Source organism: Chelonia mydas, chromosome 4, assembly GCF_015237465.2.
Source record: "Chelonia mydas isolate rCheMyd1 chromosome 4, rCheMyd1.pri.v2, whole genome shotgun sequence".
Taxonomy (NCBI): Eukaryota; Metazoa; Chordata; order Testudines; family Cheloniidae; genus Chelonia; species Chelonia mydas.
This window is the reverse complement of record NC_057852.1, coordinates 53585824-53610253: the sequence shown is the minus strand read 5'-3', so window position 1 is coordinate 53610253 and position 24430 is coordinate 53585824. Positions and strand designations below refer to the sequence as shown.

The 24430-nt window shown below is 42.2% G+C and overlaps 1 protein-coding gene across 2 annotated transcripts in view; it reads left to right on the top strand.

The window, feature by feature from the left end:
• INPP4B (inositol polyphosphate-4-phosphatase type II B) overlaps window positions 1-24430 on the top strand; it is a 292155-nt gene that overhangs the window by 212989 nt on the left and 54736 nt on the right. For both annotated transcript variants that reach the window (XM_043545736.1, XM_043545737.1), the window contains 3 exons: window positions 146-269; window positions 3251-3368; window positions 8568-8708. In XM_043545736.1, coding sequence (XP_043401671.1) covers window positions 146-269; window positions 3251-3368; window positions 8568-8708 — 383 coding nt within the window. The remainder of the gene's footprint in view (window positions 1-145; window positions 270-3250; window positions 3369-8567; window positions 8709-24430) is intronic.

Genomic DNA, 24430 nt, shown 5'->3' with positions numbered 1-24430 from the left:
TGATAAATATTCACCAAACAGGTATTTCCATCTTGTTCCTCAGTCACCAAAGTACAACCTGTATCCTGTAGAAAAATAGCAAACATAGATATGAAACTCTTAGATTACACTAATTAATCTGTTTTTGTTGTTGTTGGTTTTTTAGCTTGCTGGATTGGTCTGTGGGTTTATAATCAAACTGCACACAAGTTTACATGATCAAGGCTTCCTACAGCAGCTTCATATTGTTGGGTTAATTGTTCAATATGAAGGACTTCTCAGCACTTATAGTAAGTATTGCCCTGCAACAACATTGCTTAGTATTTTTTACAAACCAAGAAGTTCATCCAGTAGGTTCTTATTTTATCTTTCATTCAGTAATTTGGCTTATTGAATCAACAAATATTAACCCTAATACAAAACAGCAGGCTTCCATACAATAGCACAGTTAAAGCCATTGATATAGTACTGTATGTCAATTCAGCATAATAAATTATAGTAATCTATTTTTTTCAGGTTTCAGAGTAGCAGCCGTGTTAGTCTGTATCCACAAAAAAAACCCAGGAGTACTTGTGGCACCTTAGAGACTAACAAATTTATTTGGGCATAAGCTTTCGTGGGCTACAGGCCACTTCATCAGATGCACTGAATGGAACATATAGTAAGAAGATATATATATACATACAGAGAAGGTGGAATTTGCCATACAAACTGTAAGAGGCTAATTAATTAAAATAAGCTATTATCAGCAGGAGAAAAAAACTTTTGTAGTGATAATCAAGATGGCCCATTTAGACAGTTGACAAGAAGGTGTGAGGATACTTAACATGTGGAAATAGATTCAATATGTGTAATGACCCAGCCACTCCCAGTCTCTATTCAAACCCAAGTTAATGGTATCTAGTTTGCATATTAATTCAAGCTCAGCAATTTCTCATTGGAGTCTGTTTTTGAAGCTTTTCTGTTGCAGAATTGCCACCCTTAAATCTTTTACTGAGTGGCCAGAGAGGTTGAAGTGTTCTTCTACTGGTTTTTGAATGTTATGATTCCTGATGTCAGATTTGTGTCCATTTATTCATCAGAGATCTACAACCTATTCTGAAAAATGATCCCTCACTCTCACAGATCGTGGGAGACAGACCAGTCCTCCCTTACAGACAGCCCCCCAACCTGAAGCAAATACTCTCCAGCAACCACACACCACACAACAAAAACACTAACCCAGGAACCTATCCTTGCAGCAAAGCCTGATGCCAACTCTGTCCACATATTTTTTCAAGTGACACCATCATAGGACCTAATCACATTAGCCATGCCATCAGGGACTCGTTCACCTGCACATCTACCAATGTGATATATGCCATCATGTGCCAGCAATGCCCCTCTGCCATGTACGTTGGCCAAACCGGACAGTCTCTACGTAAAAGAATAAATGGACACAAATCTGTAAACTATATTAGTACTGTAAACTATACTAGCACAAGTGTTTAGCCAGACCCAAATAATTGGTTTATACAAATAACCCAGCTACCCAATTTAAATACACCTCTACCCCAATATAACGCTGTCCTCGGCAACCAAAAAATCTTACCGTGTTATAGGTGAAGCTGCGTTATATCGAACTTGCTTTGATCCACCGGAGCGCACAGCCCCGCCCCCCTGGAGCACTGCGTTACCGCGTTATATCCAAATTCGTGTTATATCGGGTCGCGTTATATCGGGGTAGAGGTGTACCTACTAAATCTATAATCTACAGCCAGTCAGTATTTCTGGAAATTACATGTCAGTCTTTGTGATGTGAAGATAGCGCTAAACTATTTAAATTCCCAACGGCTTCATAGATGCTGTGACAGAGTACACCACAGCTTACTAGTTCACCTTAGAACACAGCTTTGCTTAACACACAGTACTTAGATTTATTTATAGAGAAAGCAGGTACAGGTTTATTTAACAAAGGATAGCAGATTCATTTGATAGCAAACAGAAATGTTAGAAACAAAGGATTACATACGAAACAAAATCGTAATGTGCTTTGTGTGGCCTAAACTTAACTAATAGGTTGTTCTCCTGTATAAAGAAGTTTATCTCACCCAAAGTTCTTCCCAGTGATTTCAGCCAAGCCTGACTGAGATCCCTTTTTCATGAAACAAACCCACTGTCAGTTTATTTCCTTGGTGAAGGATGCCAGAGCATCTTTTTTCACCACTAGATAACCAGACCATACCTTTGATTTTCAACTGAAAATAGGATAATCCCTTCCCCCCTCATACCCCACTGTTTACCTCTTCCTGATGATTTTCTTTTGAAGTCCTTGCAGGGTCTTCATTAGCAAGACCTTACCACAAGACACTCAGTACTCAGTAGTTAGCTAGGGAGATGAGTGTCTCCCATCTCCTGTATGGAGAAGTTTTTCTCCAGGCATTGTACCTTTGAGTGACTTCCCTTTAACTACAAGGTCTTAAGAACATAATTTCCCATATTTATACACACACACATGTCTTTTTATATATTATCTGCATATACATTTCCTAATGATTATGATGACCACGGTGACACAGACTTTCAGTAGAGACCTTACATGACCCCTTTAGGTGAACCCTGTAACCCTACATACCCCGGGCCCTCTGCCATTTGGCACCAAGAGGTTTCTGAATCACAGATGCCAACATTGATAGCTATTAAGTGGGACATATGGAGAGAAAAATTGCAACACACTTTGAAGTGCACTGAAGAGGATGGATTTTTTTCAGTCAGGCCGAGTTGTTTTTTCTGAAAATAGCAACTATCCCACTTAAGTAGGGACAGTTGGTATCAATGCAGCCCTTTGCCATTCCCAAAATCAAGTTTTACTGTCTGTCCCGCACTACAAAACTACCTCAGTATAAGGGGCTCTCTGGGTCAAGTTTGTCAGAGGTGCACCCATTATAATACTCAAAATCTTTGCCCTCCAAGAGCAGAAAAGTTTTTAAAGGGCTTGTCAATATGGGCAAAATTTTGAAACCTGTCTGCCGTAAAGTTGTGTCCCTTGAATGTAATGACCTGATTTTCAAAAGTACCCAACACTCACAAATACTAGTAAGGTCAGAGGGGGCAGAAAGGTCTCTACTATTTTTATTTAGATGCCTTAAATGTGAATTTAGTAGAGTAACTTTAGTCACTCCGCTTTGAAATGTATTACACTTATTATCATACTAGCACCTTTTCAGGAATAGACACTAGCTAGCCAGTCATGTCTGCATCTGTTAACATCTTTTGTAATTTTTCTGTACAGGTGAGGAAATTGGGATGCTAGAAGATATGGCTGTGGGCATTTCAGATTTACAGAAAGTAATGTTTAAAATAATTGAAGCCAAATCCAATGACTTCTTGCCTGTAATAACTGGAAGGCGGTAAGTGTTGTCCATTTCTTGAAGCACAAGCCCAGAGACGTGTAGCTTTCACTTGTGCCAGTAAAATCAAGTGGAAACTCAATGTTTTTCTTTTTCCTGTGTTCCCTTATGTGGGAAATGCTATAAATGTAACTTATCTGAAGAGTGAATAGAGGGCCTGTAAAGGTAGTAATGTCCTAAAGAGCCTATAAAAGGTAATAATGCTTTGTACTTTCTAGTGTAATTTCTTTGTATTTTCAGCTGAGGATCTCAAAGTTACAAATGTTAATACATATTAATTCTCACAGTGTCCCTGTGAGTTGTGTACTTGGTGTTATCCATTTTTATATACACGGAAATTGAAGCACAGAGAGGTCAGGGCCAAAATTTTCAAAAGTGGCATCTAAGTTTGGTTGTCTCAACACAGGGGCCCAGTTTGAAACACTGGAGGCCTTGTCTTCAGGGGAGCTGAGCACTCCATTTCCATTCACTTCTGTGGCGATGTGGCGCTGCATCTCTGAAGATCTGACCTGAAGCATCTCTCAACTGGGAACCCAAAATTAAGATGACCCAAAATTCTGAAAAATTGAACCTACATGATTTGCCTAAGATCATACAGGACATTTGGGGCAGAGCTGGTTGTAAAAACAGATATTTTTAATCCCTACCTGTGCTTTAAATACTAGTGCGCTTTGCTTCTCAAAGAAGTAGTACTTAAATTTAGTACATAAATTAAATACAGAAATAGTGTCTGTGACATACAGGGATTGAAAAGGATAGTTTGCCTGTGATGAACTTTTTTTCTTTGTTGTTAGCCTAGTCTAAAACTTCAAATGTTGTTACTTGTGCAGGAATGATTTCCTTAAGAGTGCTATAATTCTTAAGATGACAGTAAATTAAATTCAGCTAAAAGCAGCAACTTTTTAGAAAAGATGCATTGCCGCGGTTGGGGGAAGGAGTGGGCATTCACTGCTATTTTTCTTTATTATTCCTGACAATTCATTCTCATACTGTGCATTTTCTGAGAAGGGATTGAAATAAATAGCCAGGAAGGTCAGAGCATGATGGGAAAACATCAGGAATAATTAAGAAAAATTATGGTATATAAAGTAGACCCTGAACAGAAGAAATATGTCCTTTGTAAACGTTCCCATCAAAAGTCTTGAAAAATCCAACAGCCACTGTTACTGGCTTGGTACCATTACTGCTGCTGATTGAACTGTCATGCTAGGAGGTCCAGGTTTTGAAATAGACATGGGCTTTAAGATGCCTGTGGCATTATGGATGGATAGAAGAGACAGCTGTCAGGAAGAGGACTTACTGGCTATCATTACTATACTACACTTACTGGTGAGTGAATCACTGAATGACATGGGTGGTATCAGTTTATTAAAAGGAAGCTTTACCTCTGCTGAGCCCCATTCCTGTTAGAGATGTGATGACACAGTATTGATCAGAGGCATAGGAGGTTAAATGTAAAGAGCAAAAGTAGGGTCAAAATCTAACAATTTTTTGATGACTGTAAAAAAAATATTTTCTGACTAACTTTTATCCTTTTTTTGGTTAGTCTTATATAATAGAGGTCTCTAAAATGAAACTTACAGGGACAATGCAGAGCTGCTAGACAGAAAATTCATTTACCTCTTTTTGTTATAAAGCTTGCAAAGTCAGAGTATTATCTGGTAATTTGCTTTGCAGGGAGATGCTTAGGTACTCAGTTTTATGTGTGAAAACAAGTCAATCCAAACATCACAGATCCAATGTGTGCTGCAGCCCCAAAACATCTTTCAGGAAACAGTGTTCAGTTTCACATGCTTAAAGGGTTGTTATAAGCAAAAGTAGTTAAAAAAAAAAAGTGGTATTTTTAAAAATTCCTTGGTAATTTTTTTTTATTATATACATGAAATTTGAGGCATGAGAGGGTAGTTTATTATAAAAACTTTCAACTAGTTTTTTTTGTAATCGCTGCATGGTTAAGGTGCAAGACTAGTAAAATTAAATAGATAATCCCCAAATTTAAATCATTAATACCTAAATGTGCTGTTGTGATTTATTGTTGTTCTCTTGAACAACCTAGTTTTTTTGTTGCAAGAGACTGTATTAAATGCTAAAATTTTGTAATGATTTTTAGGAACACAGGACTGGAAGTGACCTCCTGGGTCATTAAATCTAGTCACCTGCTATCACAGGCAACCCCGCACATAATGCCGTACATTAGTTTATGGAGCTCTATCTTTAAACTAGTTAGGAATAGTAGGGGCAAACAACCTCTGAAAGGCTGTTCCAGAACCTCATTCCTCTGATGGTTAGAAACCTAATTTCAAAGCTAAATTTATTCATGACCAGTTTATACACACTTGTTCTCTTGCCAAAATTGTCCTTTAATTTTTATGCTAAGCCTTCCACTCACTGGGAAATGTAGTTGTATAACCCAAATCAAATCCACTAAGCCTGTCTACATTGAATCCAGCCATAAAGGAAAAAGTAAATTACATAGCAAAGAAAGATTTTGTTTTATTACTATACCTTATTTAAACCAAACCGGTAAAGCTATAGTAAATTAGTCTCAAATGAGTGCTTTGGATTACAATGATTGTTGTCTTCTTGCCTGACTTCAGTGTTGCTCTTGGGCCGTGAAGATATCCTATTATCCCAGCTCAGTAGTATTTCTCAAAATAATTTGAAAGGCAGCTTTTGTCATTGTGCAATTTAATAGAAATTGAAAAAGTCACACAAGATGGTACCACTGTGGAGAATACACTGTCCCAAGCATACAAAAAACAAAAACAAAAAACACCACATGTAAACACCACTGTTTCAGTTTGTCATATCCAAAGGCGACATCTTACAATGATTTTTTTATAGCCAAAAGACATAGTGATTCTTGGATGTGAAATGCAGTGATTATGATGGTCCTCTGGACTTGATGTTTAGCAGAACATATTTTTAAAATTAGACCAAATCAACATTTCTTTTCAATCTCATGCAAGCATACCATATTAGTAGTACAATAGCATTTGACAGTCAAGATTCATCAATTAGGAACTCCAACCCATAGGCCTGGAATGAGTGGCATTATGCAGAGGTCACCTGAAGAGAGTTTTCTGTACAAGCAGAAACTTCATAAACTCTGTACTGCTTTAAACTTGGGAATTAAATACAGAAAACATAAATTAGTCTTATCTGGGGCATAGATACTTTTTTGCTTTGAGACTCGCATAACTAGCCCACAGCTAATAGATTCATAGATATTAAGGTCAGAAGGGACTATTATGATCATCTAGTCTGACCTCCTGCACAACGCAGGCCACAGAATCTCACCCACCCACTCCTGCGATAAACCTCTCACCTATGTCTGAGCTACTGAAGTCCTCAGATCATGGTTTAAAGACTTCAAGGATCAAAGAATCCTCCAACAAGTGACCTGTGCCCCATGCTACAGAGGAAGGTGAAAAACCTTCAGGGCCTCTTCCAATCTGCCCTGGAGGAAAATTCCTTCCCGACCCCAAATATGGAGATCAGCTGAACCCTGAGCATATGGGCAAGATTCACCAGCCAGATACCCAGGAAAGAATTCTCTGTAGTAACTCAGTTAGTAACTAATGGTACTGCCCATGAGAGTTCCTACTTTATAGAGCATTTGCTGCTTAACAATACCAGATTTGCGCTAGTGCTAACTGAGCCAGGGGGCATGTGTCACACCCCTGGCTGAGTCCTTGCCTGTGCGTAGTCACCAATCTGCTTTATTGGACCCAATCTTCGGATCCTGCATGCTTCCAAGCAAGCCAGGTCTGGGCAGTGTCTCTAGCTCTAGCCTCTCAGACACACGCCCAGGTTGCAGATTTCCTATCTGACAGCCCATTGGATGGTGGGGCACCATGGTCCAGCTGCCCAGACTTCCAAGACCCCTTCCAAGTTTCCCCCATAGCTTATGCACACTCTCGCCAGAGCTCCACCCATGTGGGCATGCCAGATTATAGTTTAACTCTTCTGGGACCACATGACACGTAAGGAACACAGAGACTTTACAAAAGAACTTCTTAAACACCACCCACACATTACTCTTAAATCAGTACAGGGATATAAGACCTATGCAAAAACCGTGTATGCTCTCCCCGCTGAGTCTATACTAACCCCTTCTGTGAGTCCTTAGGTCCTGTCCCTGTGTAAGGTGGGTAAATCCCTCCTTGCCTTCTTCCTCTTGACACCCCCTCTGCTTCCTGTCAATGTTTGGGTTCAGTCCTCTCTGGCTGGCTTGACAGCTTTCATTGGGTAATTAAAGTCCCAGCCCTCTGGAGAGAAACTGGGAGAACCAGCTTCCTTTAGCTTAGTCCCTCTGTTTATCGAACCCATTGTTCTTGGAGGGGAGAGGCACATTTGTTATCATTGTCATTCAGGGTTAGAGACCTAGACACAAGCCCCACTTCAATCTGATGATGATGCAATCCAACATGATTGATACAGTATACAAGAAAAGACACAATCAAGGTTATATTAAAAATAGAGGCTGAAACATGGTTTTCACAAAATCAGACGGGGGACACAGATATAACACACAAACTGTCACATCATATCACTTCTAAAACACCAGAATTCATATTTGTGTAATGAGCCATCCTGTACTTTTAAACTGTATTTTCATAGTGCCACTTTTGCTTCAGAGGATGCTTTCTATCCAAGGAGTGAAGTCCTGGCCCACTGAACTCAATGCAAATTTTACCATTGACTGCAGTGGGGCCAGGATTTCACCCAGGGTTTTCACTGGGTACAAGAAATTATGCACTTGTATTAGAGGGTACTTCAGGTCAATTCTTGTGCAAACCAAACAGAAATGGTGGTGTAGCTCAGCATATGGCATTTTAAAATTTGAAGTGCCTTCATTAATATTTCTATAGCAAGTGATAATGAGACAAAAGGCTCTTCCTTAATTTTTCTACTGTCCTCACTTTTTAATCCTTTTTTTCCACTTCAGTGAAGAAGTCATTATCTAGACCTAGTTTATAATTATATTACTGATCCTATTTCCATATAGATTTGCTTTGGTTTCAAAACAAAAATAAATAAAAAAGATTTTAAATGAAGGTTTGACACAATTAACAGGAGGGGGAAAAACATTGATTTCTAAGTGTAAACATCCTTTGCTGTGGGACCTAGGAGGGTGATAGTTTAGACTGAACAGCTAGATATTCTCATCTCTTATACTTCCTTTTATTTTCCTAGTGAACATTATGTAATAGAGGTCAAGCTTCCAGCAAAGATGTTTGAGTTGCTGCCACAAGAGATCAAAGAAGGAAAGCAGCTGCATGTGTACCCAGTCCTCTTTAATGTTGGAATCAATGAACAGCAAACACTTGCAGAGAGGTAAGGCAGCACCTTTAGAAAGAAACATGTTTCAGTTTCTGCTTCTGGATGTTGTGCTAGTCCAGATGGTCTCTCACAGGATTACATAGGAATCTTGCTTATTACTTGCCCTTGGGCCAACTCAGATTGTTTTGGTACATATTAAAAACATAAATCACATTAGGGAAATAATCAGATGGGATGAACTAAAACAAACAGTGCAAAAAGTCAGGAAAAGATATGTAATAAGTATATTAATCTAGGTTTCAGAGTAACAGCCATGTTAGTCTGTATTCGCAAAAAGAAAAGGAGGACTTGTGGCACCTTAGAGACTAACCAATTTATTTGAGCATGAGCTTTCGTGAGCTACAGCTCACTTCATCGGATGCATGCTGTGGAAATCGCACAAGACATTTTATACACAGACACCATGAAACAATGCCTCCTCCCACCCCACTCTCCTGCTGGTAATAGCTTATCTAAAGTGATCATCAAGTTGGGCCACCTGGATTTGTGCTGGAAATGGCCCAACTTGATGATCACTTTAGATAAGCTATTACCAGCAGGAGAGTGGGGTGGGAGGAGGCATTGTTTCATGGTGTCTGTGTATAAAATGTCTTGTGCGATTTCCACAGCATGCATCCGATGAAGTGAGCTGTAGCTCACGAAAGCTCATGCTCAAATAAATTGGTTAGTCTCTAAGGTGCCACAAGTCCTCCTTTTCTTTTTATATTAATCTATTTCCTACAGTTAAAGCCTGATTTGTTCTTTAATACACACTCAGCTGTAGTTCACACTGACAGAAGCACTGTGTTCTCAAAGAACAGATTTTGGCCCTTTGAAACATTTCTTGGAAAATCCTAAAACTACTTAATTTGTTATCATAGCATGTGAAGCTGAAATGTTGGGCAGGTAATAGGCATTGGGAGATGCATACTTTCCTCACATTTTTAAAATTGATAGTATGGGGCTCATGAGTAGAGGTAATGGATAATAAAGTAATAATGGGTTATATTATTAATAGCCTTATAATGGCAGGAATGATGGGGTTATATTTTCTTAAACTTTTAATGTATAAATGTGCCTGCACACCCAGAATGCCTAGCTATAGCCTCAAGACAGTTCTATATATCAAGCTAGTCATCCTATCGTACAGTTCCTGTCAAAGATTCACCAAACTATTCACCTGCTTCCTAGGTGAAGGACAGCTCTGGGTAATGTTAAATAAAATACGTGACTACAAGGAAGAACCTCCAGAGTTACACACTGCTAGTATTACTAGGTGCACTGTACAATTAGACAAAACATATTATTTGTATTTATTATTTGTATTATTGTGTGTAGTGCTCTAGTCATGGACCAGGACTCCCATGTGCTGTACAAACACAAAACAAAAGATGGGGCTTGCCCCAAAGAGTTCACAATCTAAGGTTATGTCTGCACTTGGAGCTGGAGGTCTATTTTCCAGCTCAAGGAGACATACCTGCGCTAGCTTTGATTGAGCTGGCATGCTAAAAATAAAGTGTAACCTCAGCAGCAGGAGGGGCTAGCTGCCCCGAGTCCATGCTCAGCCGAGATGGCAGTCTCTATTCAAGCTGGAATTTAGACCCCCAGCTCTATGTGAAGACATACTTTAAGTACAGTAACTCCTTACTTAACATTGTAGTTATGTTCCTGAAAAATGCGACTTTATGTGAAATGATGTTAAGCGAATTCAGTTTCCCCATAAGAATTAATGTAGATGGGGGCGGGGGTTAGGTTCCAGGGAAATTTTTTTCGCCAGACAAAAGACATTATATACATATACAGTATAAGTTTTAAACAATTTTAAACAAACAGTTTAATATTTCACACAGCAATGAATGATTGTTGAGGTGCTTGGTTGAGGTGGTGGAGTGAGGTGGTGGAATATTTCCCAGGGAATGTCTTGCTAGAACTCAGCTGAGCCCTCAAGGGTTAATACGCTGTTGTTAATGTAGCCTCACACTCTACAGGGCAGCATGGACTGAGGCAGGAGGGAGGAAACATAATAGATGTAGGGCAGTAGCTGCAAACACTTTCCTGTAAAAACTGAACATGATGATGAGCGCACGCTATCCAGCTGGAGCGCACCACTCCCTCCTCCTAACAGCACATGCACAGTTGCACAGGTGCTGGGGGGTGCGTGCATTAGTGAGAGAGAGACATACATTGCCCCTTTAAGTACGCTGACCCCACTTCAGGTATGTTACCCTTTTAAGCAGATCAGCCTGTTCAGACAGGAAGCAACAGCTTCCAGCAAGCTCCCTTCTTTCTGAACCTGAGCCCTGTCCCCCTCCTCCGCTTTGTAGCACCTCTCTCCCCTGCCCCAGCAAGCAGGAAGCTCCCGGGAGCAGCTCCAAGGCAGAGGGCAGGGCAGGAGCAGCAGGGCAGTGGGGGGAGAGACAGCTGAACTGCTGCTGGGCAGCTGCTGAGCCACATCCCTTAGAGGGAATTTAGGGGAGCTGATGCGGGGGTGGGCTGCTGCCTGTCCCCCCCCCCCCCGGTTCTAATCCCCACAAGGAGGGGCTGCTCTTCCAGAGAATCCTGCAAGCTGTGGACAAAGCAGACAGCTGCCAAACAACGTTATAAGGGAGCATTGCTCAGGCAGTGGTGCTATAAGGAGGGCTTTGGGATGTATGGCCACTGGGAAGCATTCATGGACAGAGGACTGTTCTCTCGGGATGGACTTCACCTGAGTAAGGAAGGAAATAGACTTCTAGGATGGAGGATGGCACAACGGATCAAGAGAGCTTTAAACTAGGAATTCTGGGGAGATGGTTGGGAGATGTCCAGGTAATCTCCACGCCAGTTGTTCTCTTTGAGAGGGAAGAAAACGAAGTAAGAAGGGATACAGCCGTGGGTAGGAGAATTGATATAAGGCGGAAGGGCAGTGTACATACCAATCTAATAGGTAATATTGGTGGTAGAATGTCTGTGCCCAATCGGGTAAAGAATGTGAGTGAAGCCAAATGGCAAAAATTAAGATGTTTGTACACTAATGCAAGGAGCCAAGGTAACAAAATGGAGGAACTAGAGCTACTGGTGCAGGAAGTGAAACCAGATATTATAGGGATAACAGAAACATGGTGGAATAGTAGTCATGAGTGGAGTACGGGTATTGAAGGGTATGTGCTGTTTAGGAAAGACAGAAATAAAGGCAAAGGTGGTGGAGTAGCATTGTATATCAATGATGAGGTAGACTGTAAAGAAATAAGTGATGGAATGGATAAGACAGAGTCCGTCTGGGCAAAAATCACATTGGGGAAGAAAGCTACTAGAGCCTCCCTTGGGATAGTGGTTGGGGTGTGCTATAGACCGCCAGGATCCGATCTGGATATGGTTAGAGACCTCTTTCATGTTTTTAAAGAAGTAAATACTAATGGGAATTGTGTGATCATGGGAGACTTTAACTTCCCAGATATAGACTGGAGGACAAGTGCTTGTAATAATAATAGGGCTCGGATTTTCCTGGATACAATAGCTGATGGATTCCTTCACCAAGTAGTTGCTGAACCGACAAGAGAGGATGCCATTTTAGATTTGGTTTTGGTGAGCAGTGAGGACCTCATAGAACAAATGATTGTAGGGGACAACCTTGGTTCGAGTGATCATGAGCTAATTCAGTTCAAACTAAATGGAAGGATAAACAAAAATAGATCTGTGACTAGGGTTTTTGATTTCAAAAAGGCTAACTTTAAAAAATTAAGGCAATTAGTTAGGGAAGTGGATTGGACTGAAAAACTTGTGGATCTAAAGGCGGAAGAGTCCTGGAATTACTTCAAGTCAAAGTTGCAGAAACTATCAGAAGCCTGCATTCAAGAAAGGGGAAAAAATTCATAGGCAGGAGTAGTAGGCCAAGCTGGATGAGCAAGCATCTCAGAGTGGTGATTAAGAAAAAGCAGAAACCCTAAAAGGAGTGGAAGATGGGAGGGATTAGCAAGGAAAGCTACCTTACTGAGGTCAGAACATGTAGGGATAAAGTGAGAAAGGCCAAAAGCCAAGTAGAGTTGGACCTTGCAAAGGGAATTAAAAGCAATAGTAAAAGGTTCTATAGCCATCTAAATAAGAAGAAAACGAAGAAAGAAGAAGTGGGACCACTTAACACTGAGGATGGAGTGGAGGTTAAGGATAATCTAGACATGGCCCAATATCTAAACAAATACTTTGCCTCAGTCTTTAATGAGGCTAATGAGGAGCTTAGGATAATGGTAGGACAATAAATGGGAATGAGGATATGGAGGTAGATATTTCCACATCCGAGGTAGAAGCCAGATTCGAACAGTTTAATGGGACTAAATCAGGGGGCCTGGATAATCTTCATCCAAGAATATTAAAGGAACTGGCACATGAAATTGCAAGCCCATTAGCAAGAATTTTTAATCAATCTGTAAACTCAGGGGTTGTACCGTATGACTGGAGAATTGCTAACATAGTTCGTATTTTTAAGAAGGGTAAAAAAAAGCGATCCAGGTAACTACCGGCCTGTTAGTTTGACATCTGTAGTATGCAAGGTAATTGGGGCAAAATACAACATGGCTTTACAAAAGGTAGATCATGTCAAATCAACCTGATCTCCTTCTTTGAGAAGGTAACAGATTTTTTAGACAAAGGGAACGCAGTGGATCTAATTTACCTCAATTTCAGTAAGGCATTTGATACGGTTCCACATGGAGAATTGTTAGCTAAATTGGAAAAGATGGGGGTCAATATAAAAATTGAAAGGTGAATAAGGAACTTGTTAAAGGGGAGACTACAGCGGGTCACACTGATAGGTGAACTGTCAGACTGGAGGGAGGTTACCAGTGGAGTTCCTCAGGGATCAGTTTTGGGACCAATCTTATTTAATCTTTTTATTACTGACCTTGGCACAAAAAGCGGGAATGTGCTAATAAAGATTGCCGCTGACACAAAGCTGGGAGGAATTGCCAATACAGAGAAGGACCGGGATATCATACAGGAAGATCTGGATGACCTTGTAAACTGGAGTAATAGTAATAGAATGAAATTTAATAGTGAAAAGTGCAAGGTCATGCATTTAGGGATTAATAACAAGAATTTTTGTTATAAACTGGGGATGCACTACTTGGAAGTAACAGAAGAGGAAAAGGACCTCACAGTATTGGTTAGTCACAGGATGACTATGAGCCGCTAATGTGATATGGCCGTGAAAAAAGCTAATGCGGTCTTGGGATGCATCAGGTGAGGTATTTCCAGTAGAGATAAGGAGGTGTTAGTACCACTATACAAGGCACTGGTGAGACCTCATCTGGAATATTGTGTGTAGTTCTGGTCTTCCATGTTTAAGAAGGATGAATTCAAACTGGAACAGGTACAAAGAAGGGCTACTAGGATGATCCGAGGAATGGAAAACCTGTCTTATGAAAGGAGACTCAATGAGCTTGGCTTATTTAGCCTAACTAAAAGAAGGCTGAGAGGAGATATGATTGCTATCTATAAATATATCAGAGGGATAAATACCATGGAGGGAGAAGAATTAAGAAGAATTAAGCTCAGTACCAATGTGGACACAAGAACAAATGGATATAAACTGGCCATCAACAAGCGTAGGCTCGAAATTAGACAAAGGTTTCTAACCATCAGAGGAGTGAAGTTCTGGAACAGTCTTCCAAGGGAAGCAGTGGGGGCAAAAGACATATCTGGCTTCAAGACTAATCTTGATAAGTTTATGGAAGGGATGATATGATAGGATAGCCTAATTTTGGCAATTAATTGATCTTTGATTATTAGCGGTAGATATGCCCAATGGCCTGTGATGGGATGTTAGATGGGGTGGGATCTGAGTTACTCCAGAGAATTCTTTCCTGGGTGTCTGGCTGGTGAGTCTTGCCCACGTGCTCAGGGTTTAGCTGATAACCTTTTTTGGAGTCAGGAAGGAATTTTCCCCCAGGGCAGATCGGCAGAGGGCCTGGGGGTTTTTCGCCTACCTCTGCAGCGTGGGGCACGGGTCACTTGCTGGAGGATTCTCTGTACCTTGAAGTCTATAAACCACAATTTGAGGACTTCAATAGCTCAGACATAAGTTAGGGGTTTATTACAGGAGTTGGTGGGTGAGATTCCGTGGCCTGTGTTGTGCAGGAGGTCAGACTAGACGATCCTAATAGTCCCTTCTGACCTTAAAGTCTATGATTCTATGAACTTTAAATGAGCTTGTTCCCTAATAGATCAGCAACAGAACAACAAAACAATGTTAACCGGGACGACTTTCAGTGAGGAGTTACTGTATAAGGCAAAAGACAACAGATGGGTGAATAGATGGGGAGTACAAGGAAACAATGAGATATCAGTGGCCTAATCTTTGTCAAGTTTTGTGTAGGCATCAAGGCAAAGGAGAGTTTTAAGGATTAGAGGGAGAATAATGAGGTAGCATTGTGGATGTTTATGGGGAGCAGCCTCCCAAATGTGAGGGGTAACGTGGGAGAAGGCATGAAGGGACTTGTTTGAGAAGTTTAACCAGTTGGGGATGGAGGCTGGCATGGGCCAATCAGAGGCAGAAGTTGACATCTCAGTAGTGAGTGAGAGATAATACGTAGGGTGGGAATAGGCTGAGAATAGCCTTAAAAGTGAAGACAAGTAGCTTATGTTTGATGCAGTAGAGAAAGGGAAGCAAGTGGAGGGAGGCAAAGAAAGAGGTGACATGGTCAAAGTGACAGGCTCAGAAAATTATGTTTGCACCAGCATTCGGAATGGATATGAGCAGGGCAAGATTGTATTTGACAAGGCCAGAGACAAGGGTATTGCAGTAATTGAGATGTGAGATGAGAGCGTGGAAGAGAGTTTTAGCTATGTGGATGGATATGAAAGGCCGGATTTTAGAGATGTTAGAAAGAATCAGCAAGATTTAGATATAGCCTGGATGTGAGGATTTAGAGAGAGAGCTGAGTTGAAGATGATGCCCAGATTATGGGCCTGAGTGACATGGAGGATGGTGCTGTTCTCCACAGTGATCAATATACTGCTCTTTTCTGTACACACATACAAAAGAAAATCATACCATAAAAATGAAAAAATAAGAAAACATGTCTGTCAAGCAAATCAAATTGGATTAATCTATGGAGAAATAACTATTCTGCCATTTCAGGTATAAACATAAAACTTTGAGTTACAATATTATCTGACTTCACTGGACTCCCTTGAATTTTAGAGATTCATGTTTGTACTAGAGAGATGAAATTAAGAATGGAAACACTGAATGTGTTTTTCAGTAAAAAGTTATCTATAAGTATTTGGGGGAGGGAGAAATAATCATCATACTAGGAAACATTAATAACAATAGAAATAATCTTTTGATGATTAATGTTATGTTATTTCAATAGAACTGAACATCTCCAGTTTCGGTGAGCCATAGCTGGGAATATATTTGATTTAAGAGTAACACTGAAACACTGGGGAAAAGATAGGCAATCTTCAACAGAAGAGCAGATATAGTTAATATCTACTTTGTTTGCATTATAAGAAATTATGCATATAACATACAGAAATCATGACAGAATGTTAAAATACAGCATTACATTTAGGAGTTATGTACAACACTCTGTATCACACAACAGCTAAAGAATTGAGCCCCAAATTCTGCATGTGCGTGCGCATGCACACACGCACCTTCCATAGTACAGTTCAACTGGGACAGATGTGGACAGTGCAAAGGTGCAGAGGAAGGGTGATGGCATAGTAATTTATCCATGACAATGTTGCTAAGCTAGCCAAACTGCCCATGTAAGATACACCCCCCCCCCCTTTCACAGCACCTAGATATTGTGGTGATGGACACTTCAGAAATATTTATATGATAAATAGATTAAATAGGGCACAGTAGTGGCTGAAGATACTGCAGCCAGTGGATGCAATAGTGGCTGTAGAACAACTATGTTCTTTGCGTTATTTACTTATCTGGATGGTTACCTGGGGTTATCTGAACCCAAAGCGATGGTAACTAGTCTCTGTTTTCCAGGCAGTGTCAGGAGAGAAATCAGTGGGGGGAAACAGCACCTCCATCTGAGAAATGATTGTTTTACACAAGAGTGCTTTCACCCAATAATCCATGTTTTTATTGAATACAAAGAACACTTCAAAATTAGCAATAATCTAGTTACCCAAAATATAGTTACCCGAAATCTGAGGTGGTGTCAAGTGACAGCAGCAGGTTTCCAGTGGCCAGCCTTAGAATCATAGAATATCAGGGTTGGAAGGGACCTCAGGAGGTCATCTAGTCCAACCCCCTGCTCAAAGCAGGACCAATCCCCAATTAAATCATCCCAGCCAGGGCTTTGTCAAGCCTGACCTTAAAAACTTCCAAGGAAGGAGATTCTACCATCTCCCTAGGTAACGCATTCCAGTGTTTCACCACCCTCCTAGTGAAAAAGTTTTTTCCTAATATCCAACCTAAACCTCCCCCACTGCAACTTGAGACCATTACTCCTTGTCCTGTCCTCTTCTACCACTGAGAATAGTCTAGAACCATCCTCTTTGGAACCACCTCTCAGGTAGTTGAAAGCAGCTATCAAATCCAGCCTCATTCTTCTCTTCTGCAGACTAAACAATCCCAGTTCCGTCAGCCTCTCCTCATAAGTCATGTGTTCCAGACCCCTAATCATTTTTGTTGCCCTTCGCTGGACTCTCTCCAATTTTTCCACATCCTTCTTGTAGTGTGGGGCCCAAAACTGGACACAGTACTCCAGATGAGGCCTCACCAATGTCGAATAGAGGGGAACGATCACGTCCCTCGATCTGCTTGCTATGCCCCTACTTATACATCCCAAAATGCCATTGGCCTTCTTGGCAACAAGGGCACACTGCTGACTCATGTCCAGCTTCTCGTCCACTGTAACCCCTAGGTCCTTTTCTGCAGAACTGCTGCCTAGCCATTCGGTCCCTAGTCTGTAGCTGTGCATTGGGTTCTTCCGTCCTAAGTGCAGGACCCTGCACTTATCCTTATTGAACCTCATCAGGTTTCTTTTGGCCCAATCCTCCAATTTGTCTAGGTCCCTCTGTATCCTATCCCTGCCCTCCAGCGTATCTACCACTCCTCCCAGTTTAGTATCATCCGCAAATTTGCTGAGAGTGCAATCCACACCATCCTCCAGATCATTTATGAAGATATTGAACAAAACCGGCCCCAGGACCGACCCCTGGGGCACTCCACTTGACACCGGCTGCCAACTAGACATGGAGCCATTGATCACTACCCGTTGAGCCCGACAATCTAGCCAACTTTCTACCCACCTTATAGTGCATTCATCCAGCCCATACTTCTTTAACTTGCTGACAAGAATACTGTGGGAGACCGTGTCAAAAGCTTTGCTAAAGTCTAGAAACAATACATCCACTGCTTTCCCTTCATCCACAGAACCAGTAATCTCATCATAGAAGGCGATTAGATTAGTCAGGCATGACCTACCCTTGGTGAATCCATCTGACTGTTCCTGATCACTTTCCTCTCGTGTAAGTGCTTCAGGATTGATTCCTTGAGGACCTGCTCCATGATTTTTCCGGGGACTGAGGTGAGGCTGACTGGCCTGTAGTTCCCAGGATCCTCCTTCTTCCCTTTTTTAAAGATTGGCACTACATTAGCCTTTTTCCAGTCATCTGGGACTTCCCCCGTTCGCCACGAGTTTTCAGAGATAATGGCCAATGGCTCTGCAATCACATCCGCCAATTCCTTTAGCACTCTCGGATGCAACTCGTCCGGCCCCATGGACTTGTGCACGTCCAGCTTTTCTAAATAGTCCCTAACCACCTCTTTCTCCACAGAGGGCTGGCCATCTACTCCCCATGTTGCGATGCCCAGCGCAGCAGTCTGGGAGCTGTCCTTGTTAGTGAAGACAGAGGCAAAAAAAGCATTGAGCACATTAGCTTTTTCCACATCCTCTGTCACTAGGTTGCCTCCCTCATTCAGTAAGGGGCCCACACTTTCCTTGGCTTTCTTCTTGTTGCCAACATACCTGAAGAAACCCTTCTTGTTACTCTTGACATCTCTTGCTAGCTGCAGCTCCAGGTGCGATTTGGCCCTCCTGATTTCATTCCTACATGCCCGAGCAATATTTTTATACTCTTCCCTGGTCATATGTCCAACCTTCCACTTCTTGTAAGCTTCTTTTTTATGTTTAAGATCCGCTAGGATTTCACCGTTAAGCCAAGCTGGTCGCCTGCCATATTTACTATTCTTTCGACTCATCGGGATGGTTTGTCCCTGTAACCTCAACAGGGATTCCTTGAAATACAGCCAGCTCTCCTGGACTCCTTTCCCCTTCATGTTAGTCCCCCAGGGGATCCTACCCATCCGCTCCCTGAGGGAGTCGAAGTCTGCTTTTCTGAAGTCCAGGGTCCATATCCTGCTGCTTACCTTTCTTCCCTGTGTCAGGATCCTGAACTCAACCAACTCATGGTCACTGCCTCCCAGATTCCCATCCACTTTTGCTTCCCCCACTAATTCTTCCCTGTTTGTGAGCAGCAGGTCAAGAAAAGCTCCCCCCCTAGTTGGCTCGTCTAGCACTTGCACCAGGAAATTGTCCCCTGCGCTTTCCAAAAACTTGCCTTCCTCCTAGCTGCTGTGGAGATTGTCAGTGTCTTCTTGCTCATAGAAAATCCACACTTCTCCAAAGTACACTTTCTAACTAATCTTCTTTTTTATAAGTAATTAAAAACAAAGCTGTCAAGGTTCCTTCCCCACTCTGAACTCTAGGGTACAGATGTGGGGACCTGCATGAAAACCTCCTAAGCTCACTTTTACCAGCTTAGGTTAAAACTTCTCCAAGGTACAAACTATTTTACCCTTTGCCCTTGGACTTCCACTGGCACCACCAAACTTTATCTGGGTTTATTTTTATTAGGAAAGCGTCGTTTGGAAACGTCTTTCCCCCCAAAATCCTCCCAACCCTTGCACCCCACTTCCTGGGGAAGGTTTGGTAAAAATCCTTACCAATTTGCATAGGTGACCACAGACCCAAACCCTTGGATCTTAGAACAATGAAAAAAGCATTCAGTTCTTGAAAAGAAACACTTTAATAGAAGAAACAGTAAAAAAGAATCACCTCTGTAAAATCAGGATGGTAAATACCTTACAGGGTAATTAGATTCAAAACACAGAGAAGCCCTATAGGCAAAACCTTAAGTAACAAAAAAGACACACAGACAGGAATAGTCATTCTATGCAGCACAGCTATTTTCTCAGCCATTTAAAGAAATCATAATCTAACACATATCTAGCTAGATTACTTACTAAATTCTAAGACTCCATACCTGTTCTGTCCCTGGCAAAAGCATCACACAGACAGACAAAGACCCTTTGTTTTTCTCCCTCCTCCCAGCTTTTGAAAGTATCTTGTCTCCTCATTGGTCATTTTGGTCAGGTGCCAGCGAGGTTACCTTTAGCTTCTTAACCCTTTACAGGTGAAAGGATTTTTCCTCTGGCCAGGAGGGATTTTAAAGGTGATTACCCTTCGCTTTATATTTATGACAAAAGCATATCTCCAAATAAGTTATAATTGGCTGACTGTTTCCCTAGCAACAGCAATGAACTCATAATTTCTACTTATCAGTAAAGCAACTCTAGCAAGAAACATAGAGACACAGGCACCCAGACTAAGATCAGCTATCCTTGTTAGTAACACTGAGGCTGTGCAGATGTTTTTGTCTGCCTAAGCAAGGCCAAATTCTTTCTCACTACGTGGTGTCCTCACTTCCAGCTTATGGTGGCTAAGCACAAGATACCTGTGGGTTATGTCAAATCCAGGTCTCTCGTAACAGGATCTTTGTACCACACTTATCACCACAATACTTGGACACCTTCTGCAGACTATCACAACACAGTAAAGACCTTCTGATTTCCTTTCTCCTTCCTGGTGGATCACTAGAATTTTTTCTTCCTTTTCTTCCACTTCTTCATCTCCCTCTCTCTCTCCCCTCTCCATGTCATTCCTGCTCTCATTGCCCCTCCCTTTGTTCTTCTGTTGTCTTTTCCGTTTTGCTTTGGTGTTTATGGGAAAGCTGGACTTGAAGAAGTAAAGTTACATGTCACTCTGGAGGCAGTAACCTCTGAAGCTAGTCTCAGCTCTCCAAAAGAGTGTTCCATAGTTTTGAGCCCGCTGCCAAGAACACTCTTCATTCTCAGCATTTCACGCTAAAGGTGTGGACAGTATCTTCTGTGAAATCTAATTGTCATGGAAAATCATAGTCTTAGAGAGAATTCTCTTAGGGAGCTTGCACCAATGCCATGGAGAGCCTTAGAGATGAGCACAGACATCCTGAATTTGACTGGGTGTCCTGTGAGGAGTCAGACTAGTGAGCATTTGGGTGATACATTCCCAGCAACCTCTGTTGCTGAAAAAGTGAGCTGCAGCATAGTGGAACAACTGAAGCCTTTTTAAAGCCTTTTTAAAAAGGACACTAAACTTTCTAAACTACTACATGCTACAAGGGGCCACAGCAATGGTTCCCTCAACCCACCCAGCAATATTGTTAACCTATCCAACTATACTCTCAGCCCAGCAGAAGCAGCTGTCCTATCTCGGGGCCTCTCCTTCTGCCCCTCCACCCCCACGAACATGATACAGTTCTGTGGTGACCTAGAATCCTATTTTCGACGTCTCCGACTCAAGGAATATTTCCAAAATACCTCTGAACAACATACTTATCCACAGAGGCCTCCCTACCAACATTACAAAAAGAAGGATTCTAGGTGGACTCCTCCTGAAGGTCGAAACAGCAGACTGGACTTCTACATAGAGTGCTTCCGCCGACGTGCAGGGGCTGAAATTGTGGAAAAGCAGCATCACTTGCCCCATAACCTCAGCCGTGTGGAACACAATGCTATCCACAGCCTCAGAAACAACTCTGACATCATAATCAAAAAGGCTGACAAAGGAGGTGCTGTTGTCATCATGAATAGGTCGGAATATGAACAAGAGGCTGCTCGGCAGCTCTCCAACACCACTTTCTACAAGCCATTACCCTATGATCCCACTGAGAGTTACCAAAAGCAACTACAGCATTTGCTCAAGAAACTTCCTGAAAAAGCACAAGATCAAATCCGCACAGACACACCCCTGGAACCCTGACCTGGGATATTCTATCTACTATCCAAGATCCATAAACCTGGAAATCCTGGGCACCCCATCACCTCAGGCATTGGCACCCTGACAGCAGGATTGTCTGGCTATGTAGACTCCCTCCTCAGGCCCTACGCTACCAGCACTCCCAGCTACCTTCGAGACACCACTGACTTCCTGAGGAAACTACAATCCATCGGTGATCTTCCTGATAACACCATCCTGGCCATTATGAATGTAGAAGCCCTCTACACCAACATTCCACACAAAGATGGACTACAAGCCGTCAAGAACACTATCCACGATTAATGTCACGGCTGACCTGGTGGCTGAACTTTGTGACTTTGTCCTTACCCATAACTATTTTACATTTGGGGACAATGTATACCTTCAGATCAGCGGCACTGCTATGGGTACCGCATGGCCCCACAGTATGCCGACATTTTTATGGCTGATTTAGAACACCGCTTCCTCAGCTCTCGTCCCCTAACGCCCCTACTCTACTTGCACTATATTGATGACATCTTCATAATCTGGACCCATGGAAAAGAAGCCCTTGAGGAATTCCACCATGATTTCAACAATTTCCATCCCACCATCAACCTCAGCCTGGTCCAGTCCACACAAAAGATCCACTTCCTGGACACTACAGTGCTAATAAACAATGGTCACATAAACACCACCCTATACCGGAAACCTACTGACCGCTATTCGTACCTACATGCCTCCAGCTTTCACCCTGACCACACCACACGATCCATCATCTACAGCCAAGCTCTGCGATACAACCGCATTTGCTCCAACCCCTCAGACAGAGACAGACACCTACAAGATCTCTATCAAGCATTCTTACAACTACAGTACCCACCTGCGGAAGTGAAGAAACAGATTGATAGAGCCAGAAGAGTTCCCAGAAGTCACCTACTACAGGACAGGCCTAACAAAGAAAATAACAGAACGCCACTAGCCGTCACCTTCAGCCCCCAACTAAAACCCCTCCAACGCATTATTAAGGATCTACAACCTATCCTGAAGGATGACCCAACACTTTCACAAATCTTGGGAGACAGGCCAGTCCTTGCCTACAGACAGCCCCCCAACCTGAAGCAAATACTCACCAACAACCACATACCACACAACAGAACCGCTAACCCAGGAACCTATCCTTGCAACAAAGCCCGTTGTCAACCGTGCCCACATATCTATTCAGGGGACACCATCACAGGGCCTAATAACATCAGCCACACTATCAGAGGCTCGTTCACCTGCACGTCCACCAATGTGATATATGCCATCATGTGCCAGCAATGCCTCTCTGCCATGTACATTGGTCAAACTGGACAGTCTCTACGTAAAAGAATAAATGGACACAAATCAGATGTCAAGAATTATAACATCCATAAACCAGTCGGAAAACACTTCAATCTCTCTGGTCACGCAATTACAGACATGAAGGTCGCTATCTTACAACAAAAAAACTTCAAATCCAGACTCCAGCGAGAAACTGCTGAATTGGAATTCATTTACAAATTGGATACTATTAATTTAGGCTTAAATAGAGACTGGGAGTGGCTAAGTCATTATGCAAGGTAGCCTATTTCCCCTTGGTTTTTCCTACCCCCCCCCCCCAGACGTTCTGGTTAAACTTGTATTTATGCTGGAAATGGCCCACCTTGATTATCATACACATTGTAAGGAGAGTGGTCAGTTTGGATGAGCTATTACCAGCAGGAGAGTGAGTTTGTGTGGGGGTGGTGGTGAGAAAACCTGGATTTGTGCTGGAAATGGCCCACCTTGATTATCATGCACATTGTAGGGAGAGTGGTCACTTTGGATGAGCTATTACCAGCAGGAGAGTGAGTTTGTGTGTGGGGGGGGGGGTGAGAAAACCTGGATTTGTGCTGGAAATGGCCCAACTTGATTATCATACACATTGTAAGGAGAGTGATCACTTTAGATAAGCTATTACCAGCAGGAGAGTGGGGTGGGAGGAGGCATTGTTTCATGGTCTCTGTGTATATAATGTCTTCTGCAGTTTCCACAGTATGCATCCGATGAAGTGAGATGTAGCTCACGAAAGCTTATGTTCAAATAAATTGGTTAGTCTCTAAGGTGCCACAAGTACTCCTTTTCTTTTTTTAAAGTGTGTGCACTTCAGCTTCACCTAAACGCAGTTGCAGTAATCCGGCCTGGAGGTCACAAAGGTGTGGGTCACAGTGGTTAGGCCACTATCTAACCGCAAAGGACATAGCTTACTGGCTAGTTGCTGATGCAAGAAGGAATCCCTGAAAGCTGAGTCTGACTGTTCAGGAGCAAGGAGAGGAGTCCAGAAGGACCCAAGGATATGAACCTTGATTATTTGCAGCAGACGACCTCAGTACAGGGTGCTGCTGTGGTGGTGGCTAGGTGTTCAAAATGTTTTCCTGCTGACATCACCTCTGTCTTGCCTGAGATCAATTTCAGCTGCTGACTTCAGCTGAAGCAAAGGCATTATTAGCATGAAAAGTGAATGAGATGCAAAAGTTGGTGGTGTCTGTAGAAAGGCACGCTGGCATTCAGTCTTCCACAGCAAATCCTGGCACAAAGCGCATTTACTCTGGCTGTCTACAGGGAAGCAGGATTTGGGACTTAATGAATAGTCATGAGATGAAAGTAGGG